This window comes from Tenrec ecaudatus, chromosome 2 (assembly GCF_050624435.1).
Source record: "Tenrec ecaudatus isolate mTenEca1 chromosome 2, mTenEca1.hap1, whole genome shotgun sequence".
In the NCBI taxonomy this organism is placed as follows: domain Eukaryota; kingdom Metazoa; phylum Chordata; class Mammalia; order Afrosoricida; family Tenrecidae; genus Tenrec; species Tenrec ecaudatus.
The window spans coordinates 212,581,844-212,605,444 of NC_134531.1; the positions used below are offsets into that span (position 1 = coordinate 212,581,844).

Consider the following 23,601-nt stretch of genomic DNA (forward strand, 5'->3'; position numbering starts at 1 on the left):
GTAGAAGAGGAGGAGGAATGGAAATAGGCAGCACAGGGAAGATGTGGGGTAGGATTGCAATCAGTGACAGGAAACAGTGTGTGTGAGGCGTTGAATGGAAAGTTCATCTGCTCTGTAGACCTTCACCTAATACACAGTAAAAGTTTTAACTAAGAGATTAGGTTCAGAGCACACCCTACTTCATTAAGATAACAAAGAAGCCGATTTCCAAATGTAATCAAATGCACTGCTTTAAGGGTTAGGATTCTAACACATTTTAAGGGCCCAGTTTAATCCATAACAGGTGAGCCCATCCCCTTAGCAAGCACATGAACGCCTGCTCACTTAGTGGCCCACAGCGCTGTTCTTGGCACGACTGTGCTGTAATGACGGAACCAGCCTCCACTCAGTGTGCTTGTTCCAGCTTCTTTTGCCACCCCCTATGGGGTACATTATAACTGCCCAAGTAGACTATGCAGAGGACCTCTGCCCAAAGGTGAACATGCGGTGTGTGCCCAGAGATGTGCTGCTTGGCTCACAGAAGGGGACCGTGAGACACATCCAAGGCTTAACCTAGCGTGAGAAGTAAGGTCACAAGGAGAGGAGGCATGGCCGTGACCCTACGTGCCACAGTAGTTAGGTCAGGATGATAACAGCGTAGAACCGGAGGTAGCAAGGAAAGTATGAGAAGGTGCTTTAGCTCAGCTGGAAAGTAGACAGCCTAGATTGGGTGACCCTGGGAAAGTTCTGAGAAGGAAGATTCCCTCAAGGAGCAAGAAGCAGTGCTTCCTCTGAAAACCTGGACAACAATCCAGCTGCTGTCAGGTTGACTCCATTCCTGTCCGTCCCCTGTGCTTCGAAGTAGAATTGTTTTCCCCATAGGATTTTCAATGGCTGACTTCATAACGTAGATGGCCAAACCTTTCTTCCAATGGACTTGTGGTAGGCCAGGTTGCCTAGAGGAAAAACCCAGTGACACTCATATGTTCAAGGAAGACGTAATCTTATATAAAAAAAGGTATCCCAGTCCCATCCAACTTAAGTCCACAAGTCTGGGCCTTCTTGAGACTCACATAGCTGCCAGGCTGGTGATACAGAAAAGTGAAGCAGGAAGGTCCGGGGCCAGGGGGTTGCAGAGTCACGGGGAACCAAAATTGGTGGAAACATGGCAGGGCATCAACAACTGTCAGTCGGGTAGCCCGCCTGGAGCAACCCCTCAAGGCTGGCAAAGTTACAGTAGGCAGGAAGGCTGCTGGGCAAAGGAGAGGCAGTTCCCAGAGTCTCTCATTCTCATATAAAAGGCCACACCCCAAAGAGGTATCCCCAAACTACCACTTGATTGATAGGTTTGACTCCATGCCTAGCCAGAGTGTCCAGTTGACACTAAGTCATCCAAGTGCCACAGTACTTCTGGGTGGGCTCAAACAACCAACCTTTCAGTTATCAGCAAGCACATTAACCATTTGTTTCCCACCTGAGAACAGCAAGACAGTGTGGATGGCGCAGGACCGGGCAGTGTTTTGTTCTGTTGTACAAAAGGTCACTGTGAGCCAGAGCTAACTCAAAATCAACTAGCAACAACTTCTAATTCAAACACAAAGGGCCACCCACACTGATAGACTATCAAATGCTCATCATAGTCTCTGATTGTCAACCTTGGTATTAATTTACTTTCCATGCAAATCACCTTTTCAAATCAATAAGATAGGAAAAGCTATCCAGAAAGGAGAAGCTAAGTCTAAATTAGAAATTGAACCACTACGTAAAGGGGGGAAATGGAAATTAAGGCAAAAGAGAGCTTTTAAAAAAAATGCCATTAAGATTTATAAGATCAGTTGTTAAAAATTAAATAAAGAAAAACAGATCTATAAGATCAATGGTCTTTTTATGATTTACTTAAGGGTTGTGCTCTCTAGATGGCACTGGGCTACTTACCAAAAGGTGGTCTGTTCAAATGCCCCAGAAGCAGCACATGAGAAAGACCTGGCAATCTACTTCTGAAAGACGACAGGTATTGAACACCTTATGAAGCACAGTTATGTGCTGATCGCCATGGGGCTACTATGCATCTGAACTGGCTGCAATGGATGGTAATTAGTAGTAAGGGCTGTGCTTCTAAACATATAAAACAATAGTTTTGACTAAAAAAAGGGGTGTGTGTAAATAAGGTCTATGTCTACTTTTCCCCTGGGATCCCAAGGACTGAAGAAGAATTGGTGCATTTGAACTACGGCATTAGCAAAGAATATTGACAGTACCATGGACTGCTAAAAGAACACACACATCTGGCTTAGAAGAAGTACAGTCAGAACGATCCTTCAAAGCAAGGGTGGCGAGACTTGGTTTCATGCACTTCAGATATGTGAACAGTAAAGACAAGTCCCTGGAAAAGGATATCATGCTCGGAAAAGGAGCAGGACAGCGACAAAGAGGAAGGCCCTCAATGAGATGGACTGACCCAGTGGCTTTGACAATGGGTTTAAACATAAGAACAATTGTGAAGATGGCCCAAGGCTGGACGATGATTTGTTCTGTTGAACTTAGTTCACTAGGAGATGGAACCAACTTGACAGCACCTAACAACCATCACCACCCAAGGAATGATGTTACACAGACACAACCCCTGTGCTCGCCCCCTCTCTCCTGTCCATGGCACCCAACCCAGGAGGCAGGGCAGGTGGGCTCCAGATTGAGGGTGGAGGGCAGGGAAGGAGACATACTGAGAAGAACCTAACCACTGGGATCCCACACCAGCAAGATCTCAAGTCTTTTATGGTGGCATCACCATAACAGGTTGAAAAACTGCAGGAGGTAAAGGACTGAGGATGGGATGTGAAAGAATGCAGAAGATTTACAGAATTTGTACGCAAATCCACAATGAATCTTAAGATCAAAAGGAGCTGTGGAGACCATCTAGTTGAAAGGATTATCATATTTGGCTGAACCTTAAGTCAAATTGAAACCAAATTAACTTCACACAAATACATGTTCGTTAAACTTCCTAGCTCTAATATAACACAAAGCAACCTGCAGTCATCCAGTGGGTTTAGGCTCATGGTGGCCCTTTTGGACAGAGCAGAATGACCCCCTATTGGCTTCCCAGGCTGTAGTATTTACAGAAACGGACGGCCACAGCTTCTCCCCTGGGAGAACTGGTAGCTTTAAGCCACCAATTGGTCAGTTAGCAGCTGAGCAATTAACCAGAGCACTACCAAGGCTCCTTCCTTGGCTCCAGAGATTTTTTAAAAATTCCCTGGACCAGGCTTTAGGAATCTGTCTCTATGAAATATTTTCATTTGGAGCTCGTTCATTCCTGTAAATGAGGAAGATGCCCACGAGTGTTTAGGAGACTCAGTAGAGGCCACAGGAAACACAGAGTAGTGGAATATGACTTTATCAAGGCAGGAAAGGCAAATAAAACTGATAATCTATTTGCATGCTGATGGCCTTTCAGCCATGTCAAACAACCTTATCCTATATGAGCCTAAAGTCCAGCCGAGAAAAAGACCAGAAGCATCCTGCAGATCTATGCAGCATGGGGAGCAGTTACAGACTGAACTGTGTTTTCCCCACCAAATATATAAATACCCATTTGAGAACAGGGGTTTCTCTTTGTTGTATTAACAAGGCCGTATCAGTGCAGGTATGTCTCAGCCCCTATGGAAATAGAAAAAAAGAGCAGATTCAATACATAGAGGCAAGAGCGGACAGAGAGGAAGATGCATGCCCTGTGAAGATCTCCAGCAGATCAAGGAAGGACAAGGCTACGAACAGCTGGAGGGACAGAAAAAACCTTCTCACAGTGACAGTGTCCTGAATGCTTATGGCTAGTGCCCTACGCTGGGAGAACTGAAATTTCTTCCTGTGCATTATTTATGTTATAGTGCACAAGCAAACTAAGAGACATTCTCTGAGGATCAGTGTGTAAGGCTGGGTTGACTAGAGAAACAAATCCAGTGACACTCATGTGTAAGAAAGGGCTTTATATCAAGAAGTAAATGTATATTAGGAAAACATCCCAACCCAGTCCAGATCAAGCCCATAAGTCCAATATTAGCCCGTAAGTCTGATACTAGTCCATAATTCCTTCTTCAGAATCATGCAGTCAATGCAATGATGCAGAATGCAGGAAGATCACAGGTTGGTGGGTGCCAAGTCTTGTAGATCCAATGACGGTGGTGGCATCACATGGCTTTGGCAGCTCTCAGCATGGATCTTCAACAGGAAAGTGAGAGCAGAGAGCGGAAGTTCCCAGGACCCTCCTTATGAGGACACACCCACAAGAAGGTACTATAGGCTGTAACCTAATTAACAGGCTAGACTCCATTCCTATATTCTATATGTCAAGTTGACATGAAATTACGTAACGACCACAGTCAGTGATGGCTCCTCATTAGATGTGGCTGAAGGCAGTGAACAGAGCACAGCAGGTTATCCGTGCTCACCCTTCTAGCTGCAGAAGCAGTGATTCTGTTTGCCAAGTAGTGCCAACATATAAAGAATACTTTGTAGAGCCTGGGGTGAACAAGGGCTGTCCACACACGTGCTCTGAGTTACAGAGGATGAGGGTGCCGTGCTGGGCCACCTTTCTCAGGCTTTGGTCCCCAGGCCGCCAAGTATGGCCCCTCATACACACGACACTTGGGCCCCTGAACTGAACCAGTTCAATTCATAACAAGCTCCCCCCACCCCACCCCCACCCACGTACACACACTGAACATCTCCTTATGATGCCTTCTAAGCTTCTCTTTTTCTAGACCGGACTTAAACCTCATATCGAACAAAAATGTGATCTGAAGTAGCTGAAACACTGTCTCTGTAAATGCCTGGCCCTAGGTCTTGTGTAAGACCAGAGTATCGGGATTCTGCTACAATTCTATTCAGTGGACATGTGTCTGAGTCTCCTAGTGCCACTGCAACACAGAAACCACAAAGAGGTGGCCCTAAAGAACATATATTTATTTTCTCACAGTCATCAAGGCAGAAAGTCCAAATCAGGGTCTTGGTGTTCTTGGTTCAGTGGCTTGTAGACCATTCTCACCTCATAAGACATTTGTTGTCTCTGTGCTTTTGTGCCTCTGCAGATTATTTTCTCTTTCATAATTCAGAGTGGATTAGGCTTTGGACCCATTCTTCTCAGGATGATCTATTCAACATAACAAAGAAAAACCTAGTTCTACACAGGATTACATCTGCAGGGACAGGGGTTAGTATTCCAACATATGTGAGAGACACTGTAATTCATAATAGGATGGAATCCTGATGGTAGATAGCATTTCAGCATTTTAGAGAGTCCTAGATTTTGGATATTGTTTATAGTGTTCCTTCCTGGAGAGGTGAGGAACACCTCAAAGACACGGGCAGTGTCTTTTTATTGACATTAGAATTCAAAGTTCATTTCCCTGACTTAATCTTCAGTAAACAACTGAAAGTTCAACCACAGACAAGAGAATGTTGTCCATTTATTCTCTCCAGAACAAGGAGCTGGGCAGTGGCCACTGCAGCTGCCTTACAAGACTTTCTGCAAAAATAATTTGAGCAAATTTTATTTGGAAGGAACCCTGGTGGCATTACACTTCGGGTTGCTAACCAGAAGGTCAGTAGTTTGAAAGCACTAGCTCCTCCATGATTGAAAGATGAAGCTTTCTAGTCTCAAAAAAGAGTTACAGTCTCAGAAACCCACAGGTTTCTATTCTATCCCATATAGTCACTCTAAGTTAGAATCAACTTTAGGGCAATGAGTTTGAATATTTATGTCTGATGAGTTTGAGAGGACAAATTCTACAGGTTTCTCTTACTTTCACTTGAAACTTCAGCCTGTGTTGTTGTTTGAGGGGGTGGAAATGGGGGAGGAACATATGACATTCCAAATCAATACATTCTTTTACTCATTCGACACAGACTGGAAGAGTCCTAGATTCTAGGGTACCATAGCGATGGATCACCTTACATACAAATAAGAGACAGAAAATAAAAAAAGATTGCAGACTAAGCTAAGTGTTAACCAGGAAATAGGCATTAATAGCTAATATGCACCTGGGTGGTGCAAAAGGTTAATGCACTCAGCTGTTCCCTGTAAGGTTGGCGGATCAGTCGACCCAGAGGTACCTTGGAGGAAAGACCTGACAGTCTCTAATAAATGAAAAGAAAAGCGGAAAAAAGCCATTGAAAACTCTGTGAAGCAACGTTCTACTTTGCTATTCATGGGGTCATCAGGAGTCGGAATGGAATCAGTGACAACTGGTGCAGGTATCTCTGGGGAACTTCATGGAAATCAACACGAAATCTTTGCTATCAGACACTCAAGAGAGAGTGAAAGGGCAGTGAGTTTGGTTTTAGTTTGTGGGAATAAGCTGGGCTGCTAACTGAAAGGTCAGCTGTTCAAAACCACCGTTATTACATTAAATGAGGCTTTCCCTCATTTTCACTGACCTATTTTACCAAGCATGTACATATTTTTCCTTTCCTAGTGATTGCTCTTTCTTTTTATTAAAAGATCATTTTACTGGGGGCTCTTACACCTCTTATAAAAATCCATACATCAACTGTATCAAGCATATTTGTATATACATTGCCACCATTATTTTCTAGATAGTTATACTTTCTATTGATCTTTGATATCAGCTCCTCCCCCCACCCTTGTTACCTCTCGATAAATTATTATTAATTTCATAGCTTATACTGACCTCTGTCTCCCTTCCCTCGTGGTTTCTGTTGTTCATCTCCTTTGGGGGTGGGGCTGGTAGTTATGTGTCCATCATTATGATCAATTCCCCCTTCCTCCCCTCCCCGCCCTCCCGACCTTACCACTACCCTTCTGGTATCACTACTCCCATTCCTGTTCCTGGGTTCTGTGTGTCTTGAACTCTTATCTCTTATCTGCACATGCTCCAGTCTAGCCCACAGTGAAAGGCAGGATTGGGGTCATCATAGTGGGAGTGAGGAAGCCTCAAGGAACCAGAGGAGTATTGTGTGTTTCGTTTGTGCTTTACTGCACCCTGGTTGACTCAACCCTTGCTTGTGATTCTTCTGTGAGGGTATGTTCCATTTTCTACAGATAGGTTTTGGGTCTCTGCTATGACACTCCTCGTTCTCAGCAATATGTCTGTTTGTTTGTTTTGGGTCTTCTGGCCCTGTTACCTGATTCTGTTGACACCTCATGATTGCATAGGCGTGTGTGCTTCTTCCACGTGGGCTTGTTGCTTCTCTGCTAGATGGCCACTGGTTTAACTTCAAGCCTGTAAGACCCCCACACATTGTATCTTTTACTGGCCTTTCAGATCTCAGCCCAACACAAAACCAACAAGGAAAAAGAGAGAGTGTGGGTCTAGACCCCCTATCGGCACATCAAGCTCTGAGGACGTTGTCCCTTCATGGAGCTGCTAAGGCACAGAAAGGACTATAGGGGCCACAACATCTCGAGACATGATTTCCCCTCACTGGAGCATACGGCGACAGAGGACAATACTGGAGACACACAGCAGGGGGTGAGTTCAGTCTGACAACCCCCACAGTGGTGTAAACCAAGAAGGGAATATAACAGATCAGAAATGGGAGCAAAGCCAAGTCACATAGCCCCTGAGGAACCCCTAATCGACTTCAGGCTAAGAAGGGAAGTTCCCGGAATGCCCCAGACTGGGGGAAAGATAGTCATAAAGGCTAGTGGAGAGACCTGGGACTATGTATGCTTTTTCTTTTGATAGTTATTTATTTTTGTTTCCCCTTTTTATTCAATCTTTTCTTTTTGTTTTGTCTCCATTATTGTTGGTTTGCCTACCTATATAAGATAGGCATGGGAAGCAAGCCCAAGGAGAAAGCAATGGGACTGTTTCAGAGGGACATTGGGGGAGGAGAAGGTCGGAGAAGGGAGCAGTGAGCAAACAACCCCAAAGACAGGGGAATAACTAGGGGATTAAAAGCAACAATGAGGGAGGAGGCCAAGATGAAGCCCAGATAGGTAGCACTCCTGGAGCTCCATGGAGATCGGTGAGTGGGTAGTGTTGGGAGCCAAGAAGGGTTATCAAGGATGTGAGTCAATCCCCGAGATAGCTCAGAGAACTTCTCTGAACCAGATGCTGACTGCAACCCCATGCCTGCACTCCCTGCACACTCCCGTGCTCTCAGGCCCTCCAGCTGCCTCTTTCAGCACTCAGGACTCCCGCTCTTCCTCAACTGGGCACCACAGGCCAGTCAGGCCCTGTCTTAGAATTCCTTGCAGATCTGCCAGCCAGAACCTCCGCCCACCCTGAGAGGTGCCCGCGCCGTCTGGGCACTCATCACAGACCTGCCAGTCCCCCACCCCAGAGATTCATGCCCCACCTGGGAGCTCCTGACAGACTGGCTATCCAGGCCCCACCCCCCAAGAGGATCATGCCCCAGCACCACAGGGCAGGCAGGCATAAGGCAGAGGTTTCTGACCTACCTTGGTGTTCCACGTAGATCTGCCAGCCAGAACCTCAACACACCCAGAGGTCCCTTCCCTAACATGGCACTCCCCACAGACCCACCAGTCAGCCCTCCCCTTTCTTCACCCCACCCCTTCTCACACACACAGAGGTTCCCATCCCGCTGTGAAGCTCCAGGCCTGCCAGGCGTCCAATACCACTTGGGCAGAAGCTTGTGCAGCTGCAACGTAGGGACCCAAGCCTTCGGGACTTTCCTACTGCATTCTGCCTTCTCCCTATGCAATCCTCCCCTACTCTGTGCTCCAAGCAGTGAATCTGAACACTAACAAAAGTAGCAGGCCTTCCTACCCACCCGCCTACCTGTGGGAAGTTCCCCTAGCTAAGAACAGATTTCCCAACCCCCAAACCATCCCCAAACTATGCTTCCCTGTGCTCGGGCCAACACTTTCCATCAGACTGCAGCATGTTCAGAGGCAAACAGCCTCTACAGAGACCTGAGAGTGGCTATTGCACAAAGCATAGGCTAAGGAAAGAGGGAAACATCAGTAGGATAAAGGTGAAACACCACCCCTCAAGGCAGTTGGCTATAGGCAACCAACAGAAACACCAACACCAACCTCCCAAAAAAGTGAGCCCAGGGCTCTCAGATACCCAGGAAAATGACACCATGTCCAATAAATCAACACAAACACAGCAAGCTGCTTCCACAGCTTCAACAATAAAAGAGAAATAAAATCCAATACCAAAGGACCACCTGGACCTAATGGCAGTCATAGAAAGCGAGGCATTGACCTCCCAGAAAAAGAACTTTAGAATGCTGTTGACAGTTATATAGGACATGATGGAAGCATTACAGAAAAAGGATGAAATGATAGAGGAGATAAAGACCATGCACCAAAGGGAAATACAAGAGCTAAGGGGAAGATAACAAAACTAATAACAAACTCACAGATTTCACCCGGCAAATGGAGGAGGCAGAGAACCAGTGACGTAGAGGACTCACAAGCAGAAATTAGAAAACGTGAGAAAAAGTCTATCAAGTCCATCAGACAAGCTGAAGAAAACCTCAGAGTTATGTCTGATGCTATGAGAAGGAACAACATCAGAATAATTGGATTTCCAGAGGAATATACATCAAGGAAATCAGCATAAAAAATATTGATAGAATTCTTGGAGGAAAACTTCCCTATCATAATGAATGAAAACCAGTAATCATCCAGGAGGCTGAAAGAACACCAGCTAGACTGAATCCCAAGAAGTCACCAAGACATATAGTTGTTAAACTATCCAACTTTGAGGAAAAGGAGAAAATTGTGAACAGCTTGGGAAAAGCAGGCAGTCACATATAAAGGCAAGCAGATAAGAATATGCTCAGACTTGTCAGTGGACACTATGAAGAAGAGGAGAGATTAGAGCAACGTATTTTGAAAATTGCAGGAAAATAATGCAATCCCAAGAATACTTTATCCAGCCAAATTATCTATCAAGGTGGATGGAGAAGGAAGAGTCCTCCTGGACAAGGAAAAACTCAAAGGATATGCTAAAAGGAACCCAGCACTTCAAAAGATCCTCATGGACCCAGTATGGGCAGAAGAACAACACTCAACAAGTACATACAAGAGACTGCCACACAGAACAACTCCACCCAAAGACCATCAAAGGAAAAACAGCCTCCAAGATAACACTGGCTCAACAATGGAAAGAAGGCAAGAATGAACCACAAATACACATGCATAACCCACGAAGAAGGAATGGAGGTAGGTAAACACCCAACACAACAGGGATAAAATGACACCACAGAGTCCACAGATATAACCCTGAATATCTGCTGCCTACAGAAGACACGTCTCAATTTTACAGATAAAAATAGGCTGAGAATCAAAGACACGTCTCAAGATTACAGATAAAAATAGGCTGAGAATCAAAGGCTGGAGAAAAATATACGAAGCGCAGAGCAATTTAAAAAAAAGCAGGAGTTGCAATTCTAATCTCAGATAAATTGATCTCAAAGTGCAAACCATAAAAAGAGATAAAGAGAGACACTATATAATGCTCAAGGCAACCGTAGACCAAGAAGCACTAAGTATTCTAAACATTTACTCTTCGAACAAGTGATTAGCAAAATAGGTCAATCAAATGCTCCAAAAGTTGAAAAAAGAAATCACTCTCAAAAAAAAAAAAAAAAAAAAAGAAATCACTCTCAACAATTATAGTAGGTGATTTCAATACACTGTTTTCTGAGAAAGATAGGTCACTGGGAAAGAAACTCAACAAAGAGGCTAAATATGTAAACTACAATTACATGATTTGACCTGATAGTCACAGAGCTCTCCACCCAAATACAAAAAAATTCACATTCTTTTCAAGTCCTTATGGCACATATTCGGAGATAGACCACATGCTGAGGCATAAATTGAATCTGCATAAATTTAAGCACATTGATATCATACAGACCTCGCTCTATGACCACTAACATAAGGCTGAAAATCAACAAAAGGAAGATGAAGAAAATAAGAGCAAGCAATTAGAAGATGAACAACTCTTCATTGTAAAAGGAGTGTGTACTGGCCCAGATTAGAGAGGAAATTGGGAAATTTCTAGAAACCACTGAGAATGAGAACAGGACATACCAAAACTTAAGAGGCACAGCAAAGACAGTCATCAGAGGAAGTTTCATAGCAATACATGCACACAAAAAAAGGAAGAGAGATTTATAAATGATATGCCAACACAAAACTTACAGCAATTAGAGCAGAGTCAATAAGACAATCCAACTAATAGCAATAGAAAAGATATAATAAAAATTAAGGGTGAGACTCAGGAGAGGGAAAATAAGAAAACTATGGGAAAATTAATGCTGCTAAAAGTTGGTTCTTCGAAAGGATAAAAGAATTGACAGACCACTGGCAAAAAAAAAAAAAAGAAAGAAAGGAAGAACAAATTTCAATAGTAAAGATGAGGGATTAAAGACAGGATATTACAATGGAAACTAATGAAATAAAGAGGATAATTATACAGTACTACAAAGGACCGCATTCCAAAGAATTCAACAACTTGGAAGACATGGACAAATTCTTGGGAAAAAAATCTTTTCCTAGACTATCCCCGATGGATGTCAAGAATCTCAAAAGGCCCATATCAATAGAAGACTTAGATAAGGTTATCAAGGGATTACCAACAAAAATATCCCCTGGACCAGAGGCGAATTCTACCAAGCATTCAGGGAAGAACTGACACTAATCCTACACACTCTTCCAGAACATAGAAAAATATGGCAAGCTCCCAAACTCTTTCTATGAAGCTAATATAACTCTGAAACCTAAACTAGGCAAGGATCCAATAATTGAGAACTACAGATACCTAAACCAAGTCAGGATCCCAAGAATCGAGAACTACAGACCATTTTCCCTAATGAGCATTGATGCAAAAATTCTTAACAAAATACTGGCCAACAGAATACAAAAGTATATAAAACAAATAATTCACCATGACCAAGTAGGATTCATACCAGGGATGGTTCAATATATGAAAGACCATTAGTATTATCACCACATTGAAATGAAAAAATTTTGAGAATCACATAATAATATTGATAGATGCGAAAAAAACATTGAACAACATCCAACACCAATTCCTGTTTAAGAAAATAGGAATGGAAGGAAAATTCCTCAATATAATGCAAGCTATATAGGAAAAACCAACAGCCAATGTGGTAGTCAATGGAGAAGAGATCAATCCTTCTGAAAAAGGGGACTAGACAAGGATGTCCCTTGTCCCCACTTCTATTTAACGTTGTCCTAGCTAACAGTATAAGGCAAAGAAAAGACATGACATCAAAGGTATTTGGGGAAGGAAGAAGTGAAACTCTCATTATTCACAGATGATATGATTTTATATATTGAAAATCCCAAAAGTTCCACAAGAGGAGTACTGGAAGCAATAGAGGAATTAGGCAGAGTGGCAGGTTATAAGATCAACAAACAGAAGTCTATCAGATTACTATACACATCGGACAAAACTACAGAAGAGGGGATCAGAAAGGTGGTACCCTTCACAATACGCAAGCACAAATGGAAATATCTAGGGATATACCTGACTAAAAATACAAAAGATCTGTACGAGGAAAACTACAGAACACTAATTAAAGAAACCAAGGGTGACTTCAACCAATGGAAGGCCATTCCATGCTAGTGGATCAGAAGACTCAATATAGTAAAGATATCAGTTCTGCTCAAGGCACTCCAAATACCATTATCTTTCTTCCAAGAATTGGAAAAATATCACATGAACAGGCAAGAAACCCAGAATTAGCAAAGAACTCCTCAAGAAGAAAGACAAAGTTGGAGGGCTTCCATTACCCAACTTTAGTACAGTGGTCAAAACAGTGTGGTATTGGTATAATGATAGATATTCAGACCAATGGAAAAGGATTGAAAACCCAGAAATGAAATCAGCATACAGACAACTGATCTTCGACAAGGGCCCAAAAATATCAAATGGGAAGTGATGCCCTCTTCAATACGTGGTGCTGGAAAAAATGGATATATATTTGCAGAAAAATGAAGCAAGACCCTTACCTAACTCCATGCAAAAGAATAAACTCAAGGTGGATCACAGACCTAGAGGTAAAACCCCAAACTTTTAGAAATATCAATGAGGTAATTGGGACAAACTTAGAACTTTGACTCAGGGAATACATAGGCTATTGGAAATAGAGAAGGACACAAACACAGAGGAGGCACAAATTGACAAGTGGGATATACTAAAGATAAAACACTTGTGTACATTGAAAGAATTCTCAAAAAGAGTAATAAGAGAGACCACAGAATGGGAAAACATCTTTAGCAATGACACATCAGACAAAGGACTTATTACAAAAATCCATAATACTCTGCTGACCTACAAGAAAAAAACCAATTGTCCACTAAGGAGATGGGCAAAGAACCTTGAGATAGTTAAGGATTATTGTGCCAACCTGGCTGATAAACACATAATTAATAAACAATTAATTGCACTTGTGGGATTAATTGAAGGGCAGGGAAATAAATGGCCCAGTGAGCCTCACCTTTCTAGTTTACGGGTCTCTTGCTTTCTGATGGTCAGACCAGGGTGCAGCTGCCTTAGTCACTTCCCTGCTTCAGCTTGCAAGGCTCACTTCCTGCAAGACATCCCTGAGAAGTCACATGGACCTACCCCGATGCAGCCCTGGGTGCTAGAACAGCCTTGTAGAGACCCCTGCCAGTGCTGAGATGCTTATGTGCTCACTGATTCTGCTTTCCTCCTGCAGTTGGCCTCATTACGTGTGTTTTGTAAGATTGAGGAGGACTTTGTAGATCGGTGTTGGACATATGGGCTAATGTTGGACTTATGGGCTTGAATAGCACTGGGGTGGGATGCTTTCTGAATGTACATTTACAACCTTTATATTATATATAAATATATATATATTTCTGTGGATTTGTTTCCATAGTTTACCCAGACTAACACAGACCTGAACAGAAGTTTTTGAAAGACAGAAATCCAAATGGCCAATAAATATAGGAGAAAATGTTCTAGATCCCTAGCCATAAGAGAAATGCAAATTAAAACAACTATGAGATACCACCTAACACCCTCAAAGATAGCCCAATCCAAAAAATCAAAGATTAACAAGTGTTGGGGGGCTGTGGAGAGGTAGCAGGCATCAGAAAACTCAAACAAAAAAACATATTGTTGAGAATAAGGTGGGGCCAGAGGAGAGACCCCCAAACAATGGGACATCTCCTTACAGAAGGGTCACAAGGGATGGGTCAACCAGGGCACAGCATAGCTTCAATGAAACATATAACATTCCTCTGGTTCCTTTAGGCTTCCTTACCCCCCACCATTATGACCTCAATCTTGCCTTTCAGTTCTAGCTAGACGGGAGCATGTACACTGGTACAGATAAAAGCTCAAGACACATGGAACCCAAGTCAGTTAAACCCCTCAGGAATAGAAATGGAAGTAGTGGTACCAGGAGGGTAAGAGGAAGGTGGGGAGATGAGGGGCAGAAGGAGGAACTGATGACAGTGATGGACTCATAACCATATATCCCCTAGGGGGAAGAACAACAGAGATCATGGGGGAAGGGAGATAGGGGTCGGTGTAAGATATGAAAATAATAATCATTTATAATTTATCAAAGGGTCATGAGGGTGGGAGGTGGAGAGGGAGGGAAAAAAGAGGAGCTGATACCAAGCGCTCAAACAAAAAGTAAATGTTTAGAAAATAATGATGGCAACATATGTATAAATATGCTTTATACTGTTGACGTATGAGATTGTTATAAGAGCTGTCAGAGCCCTCAGTAAAATGATCTTGAAAACAAAACACTATGGTACCAGGGCTCCAAACCCTGTCCTATAGGGCGATTTTGAGTCAAAATTGACCCAATGACAATGGGGTTGGTTTTATGTGTTTCTGGTTGATTAAAGGTTGTACTCATTCTCCATCCTGCCCCCCGACCCCAACCCCAAATACCTGTGCGTAAGGCTGGCATTAGTTGAGTGGGTCTCAAGCCTGGCCAGTCCCACCCAAATGATTTATGTTAGTTGTGGACCAAGCCAAGCTCCAATATAGTTCTAAAGCTGTATTAAGTACAGCCAGTCAGCTAAAAGCAAAGACATTAGTGGGCTACACTTCACTGTGCTCAGGGGTTCTTTGAAATGTCTTGAAAGCATGGGAGGTGGGGGCAATAAAAAAATGTCTTGAAAGCATAGACCAAACTCAAGCACCAAAATCACTGCCACTGAGTAGTTTGACTCAGAGTGACCCGATAAGACAGGGTGGAACTGCCCCTGTGGGTTTCTGAGACTGCAACTCTTTACAGGAGTAGAAAGCCTCCTCTTTCGGCCCAGAGCACCTGGTGACAAGTAGATCTGTCATTGAAATCCCTGAATATCTCCAAGGACTGCATTTCCTCAGTTGCTCGCTCACATCGCTCCTTTCCATTTATCCTAACAGCCCTATCCCATCTACTCCTCAAAGGCTGCCATACAGCACCTCCCGGCAGCACCTGGAACTGCTCTGGCCCACTGGCACCTGACCATTTTCTCAGTGACTGACGCCAAAGCCACCTCCTAGCCAAGCAAGCTCCAAGAACACACGGGCCTGGTCTCTGGAGGAGGAATTCAGTAAATCATTTTCAGTGAATGACCATTCATCTGAGGGGTCCCAGAGTCTGAGTGTTAAGTCTATTGTCAGCAGCAGGGTTTTGCTGTTTATTCCTGAGCTTGCTGATAATCATGCAGAGGAAATAACATTCTGTGGCCTGATTCTCTCAGCACTTGGTTCTGATGTCCTGTCTCAATGTACGGCATTTTATGCTTCTGATTCTGATCAACTCTGGGTCTGCTTGTTGTGCATGGATGAAGAGAGTTTCGGACAATTAAAGAAAGCATTCTCCAGGATAGACTCAAAGACACCCTGCAGGAGTGAAGATTAAGATCCCCCTCCCTCCTGCCCACAGTCAATGTTGATTGCAGCATCCTGGGTGGGGCAATGCTATTACTGAATTTGGATGTTGACAGAAAGGTAGAAGGCTTAAGTTCATCCAGAGGTGCTTCAGAAGAGAGACCTGGCTATCAACTTCCAAAAAATCGACTATTAAGAACCATGTGGAACAATTCTGATATACAAGGGGCTCCAAAAAAAGTATGTGGAAACATCCCATTATCATTTCATTCCACTTTTCCATGAACACCTTGAAGCCCCCTCATTCATAGGGTTGGGATGAGCGGGAATCAACTGACTTCACTCTGAGCCCATCAGAACCCCAAACAGCCATATGCCCGTGCAGTGCAGTGGGTTACTGGCTCTTCTAGCCCTAGTCTTTATAACTCCCACCAAAGGACTAGGTGGCAATATGCAAATAAGGGATTGGTCAGTTTTGCTATTCTGCTAGGTATTAAATGGGCACTCTCAGAGGCAGGAATAGGGGTAAGCCCCTCAATCGTGAGCACAGTCTGTGAGTTCTGTGAGGCACGGTAACAGATTATTGAGCCCAACTGAGAATGAGAGTGCTGTGGGAGGAATGCTTGGTGTCAGAATAGGGTACAGAAGGTTGGGAGGGAAGACAGTATAGAGTCGGTTTTGTCAGGCTGATTATGTCCGGTTCCCAACAAGATATTATGCCAACTTGTTGGTGCCTGTACAGAGAAAAGGGTGGTGTCCAGCCTATCGATCAGGCTGGTAGCCTGGTGATGCCTCCTTCAGGTTGTGGCTTTTTTTTTAAATACTGGAGACAATCAGAATCACTCTCTTGCCCTTCACCTTGCTTGCTTGGATTCTGTGTCTACCTGCAAGGGCAGCCCCGCATTGGCCACCAACCCTGGGAGTTGTCCGTGTTCTGCCATGTTCCCAATCACCTGGAATCCAGAATCTGCCCCCACTGCTCTGGGATCTCCCTGCTTCCCAGGTGCACCTCTCTGTTTCACCAGCCTGCAGCTGCATGAGTCTGGAGAGGGCTCTGGTTAGCACTGGACTCATGAGCTTGACTTTGACTGGCTTCTTGATATAAAGTTCTTTCTTATAATATGAGTGTCACTGGTTTTGTTTCTGTAGACAACCCAGCCTAACAGACATCACTGAATAACAGTCAAACTAGCAATCACAGCATAGCCACGTTGACCCCAAACCTTCACAGCCAGGGTTATTCTAGCCTAGCACCTTAGTGTTCATGACTGCCAGCTGTACACCACTACCATGCAAAATAGTCAAACCGAATATTTACTATTGTGATAAGTGTGAAATGTCAGCTGACAATATAGGTAAGTGAGGAGTGGGTGTATAGTCCTCATCTGTTAGCTACCTGTAGTGGGGGGTTTTGCATGATACTATTGTTCTAAAAGGTGTGTCATGGGTATTGCCAATACCAGCAGGGTAACCCAAGGTAAAGAGGTGTCAGTGGAGCTTCTAGATTATGATAGACTAGGAAGAAAGGCCTGGTGATCTATTTCTGAATATTACCCATGAAAACCCTGTGGTTTCGGAACAGAATATTATCAGACAGAACTCAAACATGCGGATAGTCTCAAAGATGGCACAGGACGTGGGCAATCTTTCATTCTGTTATACATAAACTTATCAAGAGTTGGAGCTGACTCAGCAGTGGCTAACGACCCAACAGACATCGTGCCAATAATATGACACTTTGCTAAATGGATATTTTAGGAATAAATTTAAGCAGTTCTGACTCAATATAAAGTTCTTTCTTCACATTAGCTCTTTTAAACCTACTAATTGTTTGCTTTTGCCTCCAAAGACGAACAAATCAAATGCTATCAAGTTATTCCCGACTCTTGGCACTCCTGGGAGTGCTAAAGTAGAACTGAATTCTACAGGGTTTTCAATAGCTGTGTGTTTTGTTTTTTTGGGGGGGAAGTAGATCATTGAACTTTTATTCCAAGACAACTCTGGGCAAATTCAAATCCTCAACCTTTGGTTGGCAGTGAAATGAGTTAACTGTTTACCACACCCAGAGATTCTGCTGGTGCCTGGTAAATCTGGCTTTAGAAACCTTCCTACGCTTTAGCTAGGAATATTGAAAGTATCATGGACACCCAGGAGAACAAACAAACACACTGTGTTAGGGGGAAGTACAGCCAGAGTACTCAATAGGAGCAAGGATGCTGAGGCCTTTCTACATGGATTCAGGAGGGGCTTGTCCCTGGAGAGGGCTATGCGTGGTAAAGGAGAGGGTCGGTGAGAACAGGGGAAGACCCGCAGTGAAATGGATTGACACAGTGGCTGCAGCAATGGGCTGGAACAAAGCAATTGTGAGCATGGTGCAGGACCAGGCGGTGTTTCGTTCTATTGTACATGGGGTTGAGATGAATTGGAACTGACCTGATGGTGCCTAATGATGACGCCAGTGGACTTTAGACTCTATGTTCCTTTGAAGATTTCACAGGCCAAGCAGTTAAGGTCTGAGCAGAGTAGGTAAGCAGCCTGAGGCCTGCATCGCCATCCATACTGGGATGATTAGTGGTACCCAGCGGAGGATGGCGTGGGAACTAAATAAGTGAGCATCTGTACAGCACTTCCTCACTCTCCTCTTCTCCATTAACATCAAAATCCAAAGGCCAGTCAGGTAGAGCGGCGAGGAGAGACCCTTGCCATTGACCTACCTCGGAGGATGGGCTTCTTGCCAAAGCTCCAGATACTGTAGACAGTGGTGGACAGCGGCACCTCAGGGATCAGCTCGGCCAGCAGGTACCCAGAATACCAGGCACACAGGGAGGCGAATAAAAGGAAGAATGCCTTCAAACTGCCTGGAGACAAACAGCAAAACTTTGACTGTGGCTTTGTCTGGTGACAAATGCCACTAGACACCCCCCACCCTGTGTACTCCTAATTCAGGCTTCCATCCCAACACACATCCTCCGGCTAGCAGTTGGCTCTGAAGAGAGTTATTCTTGGAGCTGTAATTTCCAGGGGGAACGCGTAAAATGAGCAAATGAAATAGAAATACAGAGGCATCAGGACGGGAGGAAGTATCACCAACAACCTGTGAGAAGCAGATGATACAGCCTTGTCTGCTGAAAGCCAAGAGGTCTTGAAGCCCTCGCGGACGAAGAACAAAACCTCTCCATAGCCTCCAGTATGGAGTATATCTGAGTCGAAGAGAAAGAAAATCTTTATAGCTTTTTGAGCAAACACCAAGGGGCACAGTAAAGAAACAGACGTTGTCCAGGATTTCACCTGACTTGGATCCAAAATCAATGCCCCTGGGGGCCGCGGTCAAGAAATCGACATGTGAGCGGGAGGCTCAGGTTAGGTTTCGGGCTTCAGCCTGGCAGGGGCCTCTGTGATTAGTTGGCACCCCAGGGATTATGATGAGGCTCTGTCTCCTCTAGCTCCAGCTGTGGGTGACTTGGGTGGGTGCCTGAGTTTCTGGGTTCAGACTCACAGACTCCACTGTTAAACTGGCTTACAGGTCTCTTTCTCTGTCAGCTTCCTTGAATTCCAGAGATTTGAACTCCTAAAAGACTCCCCCGGCCTGACTAATGTATGAAGGAAGAGCGAGGGTTTCCCAAGGGTGGGCTTGGGTTGGGAAAGGCAGTGGAGTGAACCGTTCTTGATTTATGAACTTTACCCTTGAAGGGTCATTGCAGGATGATCTGAGAATGTGCAGTTCTAGATTTGCTCTGAGGCCTGCTGGGGAGGGAGAAAGAGGGCCAAAAATAAAATCAAATAAAATCAAATCACCATGTTGCATGGAAAGTAAGCCTGCTGCTAAAGACTGCTTTCAGGTTCTACAAAGCCAAGACCTCCCAGTTGGTAATGAAGGTGCACCTGACTCAAGCCAGGGTCTTTGCAGTCACCTCATCTGCTGGAGGAAACCAGGCAATCATAGAAGATGATCAAATGTAGGGCCACATGCAAGCTCCTTAAAGGGAAAGATGACGTCTTGGTATCTGCAGACACGCGAGGCATATAGCGGCAGAGAATCCAAGGGAGGCAGAATGTTCTCAATAGCAAGTCTGTCTGTGTTTTAAATAGTTTATTGAGATACAAATCATATTAAGAAGGGTTGTGCATTCATCACCAAAATCAACTTTGGAACATTTTCTTCCTTCCTGTATGCATTGCTGCTAACTCCCTTCCGGGTCCCCAGGTAATTATTAATCCGGTTGCTGTCTTTGGAGACCCACCCATCCTGACTTCCCTGTACAGAAAAACAACCTGTACACGACAAAAACAACCGAAAAGGACCTGGAAACACTGACCAAATAAACCAGAGAAAAACCTCACTGGACAAGAAAGCAGACAAGATTTAAAAACTAGAATAAATTCAAGATGGGTCATAAGAGCTATCTAATGAAAAGGTGTTGCATTCTGGCCTAATTTCAGCTGCGAAAACTCACTTCACGATGCTCTTAGTCAAGGTCAAGTTTTGATAATTGTTGTGAGTTTGGACTGGGGGCTTCCTTCCATGCTGATGTAATGATTCTCCTAGTAGCTTTGTGAATCAACAACCAGCTCCAGTCCATTCCCAGGGCTGGTAAAATCCAAGCCTCTTATCAGTCTGGGAATACCACCCTCTGCCCGCCGTCCCAGGGCTCAACTTTTTCATCAAGCCCCTCTTAATTTCTAGCACCCAAAGATTTCTCATTATTCCTCATGAATTGAGTGCCTGCCCTTGGTGGTGCCATTGTTGCCCTTGGCTATTAATCAACAAGTTGGAGATGGAAGTCTATCCAGAGGCACCTTGGAAGGTGTGGTAATAGACTTCCAGAAAACTTGTCAATGCAAACTGAACACAGCCCAATTCCCACTCCGACACTCCTAGGTTTGCCATGAGTCAGAGCCAACTGGGTGGCAACTGGTTTGTGGCAGAGGTAGCTCAGCGGTGGAATTCTCAGCACCCGTGCGAGAGACCTGGATTCCCAGACAATGCACTACGTGCACTGCACCACCACCTGCCATGGAAGCTTGTGTGCTGCTGCGATGCTCAACAGGTCTCAGCAGCGTTTCCCGACTAAGAGCAGTCATTGGACCCATTACGGAGGGGGAGACAAGATGGCATCCCAGTGACACTCTATGCCCACTGTCTTTACAAGAATCCAGAAAACATTCAAAAAAGGAAAGAGAAGCCTGTGGAGCACAATTCTACTCTAAGTCAGAGGTGGCCCAGATAGATGGGTTTTAAGTGGCAGTGCTGGGAGAGCAGCTCTCGGGCTGTGTCAGTCCTGTTCCCTCACAAGATTTCTCTCTGGTTTCCTTTGTGATTTGGATTCTCTTACTGAACATTTCAAAACACACACACATACACACACACACACACACACCTCCTTTCCAAAATGTTCAGTTCTTAGAGAGTTGGGACATTAGTCAGGAGTGGTTTCCTCTTGCGGAATGGCGGAGGGGGGTTGGCATTATACGCTCGAGGGCTGGATCGCTTCTTAAAGCTGGATGAACAGACGCAGACCTCAGGATTAGACAGCAGAGGGCTGGGTACTTCCCTCTCCCCTACAGCTTCTTGCTTGTGCTTCCCACTTGTCTCTGTACTTGTCCCTTTGTCTGGGTTCATTCCTTGGCCTGGCAACTTCCCCTCCTCCAGGCCTCTCCAGATCATTGGGGGTCTCCCTCTTTTTCCTGGCTCCCCCAGCTCACTGGGTACCTTACCTCCATGAAGCTTTCTGGTTCTGCCCTGCTGCATCCTGTACTAGCCCTTAGCACAGCCCTCGGGCTAGCTGTCTGGGTCTGTACCCACAGGACTAGGAGAAGGTACACGATGTTTCAGAAAGTTCCACTGGACCAACCTGCGTGAAAGGAAGGAATTGTCTAATCTTGGGTTCAAAGGCAACATCAGTCCATGTTTCTGTGTGGGTCAGAACACAGCTGGACTGTGCCAACCAATTTCAGAAGAAAACGATCAGACTAGAGTGTCCGGGAGCCCTGGTGATGTAGTAGTTATGTATTAGGCTTGTAAAAGGTCTTCAGTTCTAAACCACCAGCCTCTGCTCGGGAGAAAGACGGGGCTTTCTACTCCCATCAACCAGTAACAGTCTCAGAAACCCACAAGGGCAGTTCTCTCCTGCCCTACAGGCTTGCTATGAATCAGCATCGACTCAATGACAGTGACTTGAGTCAGTGAATGTTCTAGAAGCCATGCTGCACACGAGATCTCTGAGCAAGGAGCTGCTGTCTGGAGAAGACTGAAAAGAAACTGGATGCTATCTTTCTGATATCTAAAGAAGAAACATGTCAAGCTTTTTCTCCCTCATCGAACAAGGGGAGATGGGTGGACGCAAAGGAAGAAAATGAAGAAAGAGCGAAAAACAAAGGAGAGGGGTGAGCCATATGACAACGCGGGTGCCCTAGCGCCTAGTGCTGCAGTAACAGAAACACCCCTAACGGGTGGCTTGAAGGAACAATGAAAGTCTTTTCTCACAGCTTGAGAGGCTTGACTCCTGAGCTCTGGAGGGAAGGCGGAGTCTCCCGCAGCTCATTTCTCTTGCTCCTCCACAGTCTCCACCTGGCATTGCGCTTTCTGCGTCTGGGCTTTCTAGCTAGTAGTAGGACTCCAGGGTCAATCTGAGTTGGCACTGACTTTGACAGTGAGTTTGGTATGGTTGGTTTGCTTTCTTGCTACTGTGCTTAATCTGCTCTTTATATCTCATACAAGCATTGATTTAAGACACACCCTATCCTGATATAGTTTCATGCACATATGAAAAGAATATTCTATTCTCACATGGGTTTACATTTATAAGTACACACACACATACTGCCATCAAGTCAATTCTGACTCATAGCAGCCTTACAGGCCACTGTAGAACTGCCCCTGTGGGTTTCCAAAACTGTAACTCTTTATGAGAGCAGAAAGCCGCCTGTCTCTCTCAGAGCAGCTGGTGGTTTCTAACTATTGACCTTGTGGTTAGCAGCCCACAGCAGAAGCACTGCGCCACCAGATCTCCTCCATAGGAATGGGAATTCGGATTGACAGCATGCAGTTCCACCCCTACAGCACCTGCCTTGTGAAACAGAGAGGCCCCCGTCCAGGGCATTATTCTTCAAGGCTCACTGGAGGGCTGAACTCTCTTTGCTTGGGGAGGGGTCCAGCTGATGACCTCCAGTCTGGGAAAAGCTTGTGTTCCTTGGTGGCAGCTGGTGGCTGGGCAGCCCACACTCTAGTGGCAGAGCTATTTGAGGGCAGCTCCAGCGGCACGCAAAGAAGATGGCAGCACATGCTGGTGGGAACGGCGTAGCAGCCGCCTGGATCAGGAGGCCATTCCCTGGGAATAATAACAGTGGATGGGCCACGAGGCTACCTGACAACATGGGAGCTCAGGTGCTGGGCACCAGAGGAGCCAGCATTTCAGTCAAGGATTCAGTCTTAGGGAGGGTGGGAACCCAGACTGCCACTAAGCTTGTGCCGATGGTGAGCCTAGGGATTCGGCTTAGCTGGTTCTCAGGGGCACAGGCGGGCCGTCCTGGTGGGAGGGAGAGCCTAGTTGTTCCAGTGGTGAGTGGAGGAGCACACAGAGTCCACGGAGCCTTTTATGATTTGTATCCAGTATCCAGGCTTTCCTGCCAGCAATAAAACCATGACCTACTTATGACAGCCCCCCTCTCGTGTCCACCACCCGAGTGACACACAGTTAGCGGTGGTGGCACAGGCCACCAGAGCAAATGTGGGAAATCAGTGAAGTTTCCCGCTGGAGACTTGGCTTTGGTATGTGTGCGTGTC

General features: G+C 45.0%; 1 protein-coding gene across 1 annotated transcript in view; it reads right to left on the reverse strand.

The window, feature by feature from the left end:
- The window catches only part of FAM3B (FAM3 metabolism regulating signaling molecule B), a 65,805-nt gene that overhangs the window by 31,977 nt on the left and 10,227 nt on the right, over positions 1-23,601 (reverse strand). The window contains exon 2 of the mRNA XM_075542913.1: positions 18,533-18,713. Within this exon, the coding sequence (XP_075399028.1) occupies positions 18,533-18,713 (181 nt within the window). The remainder of the gene's footprint in view (positions 1-18,532; positions 18,714-23,601) is intronic.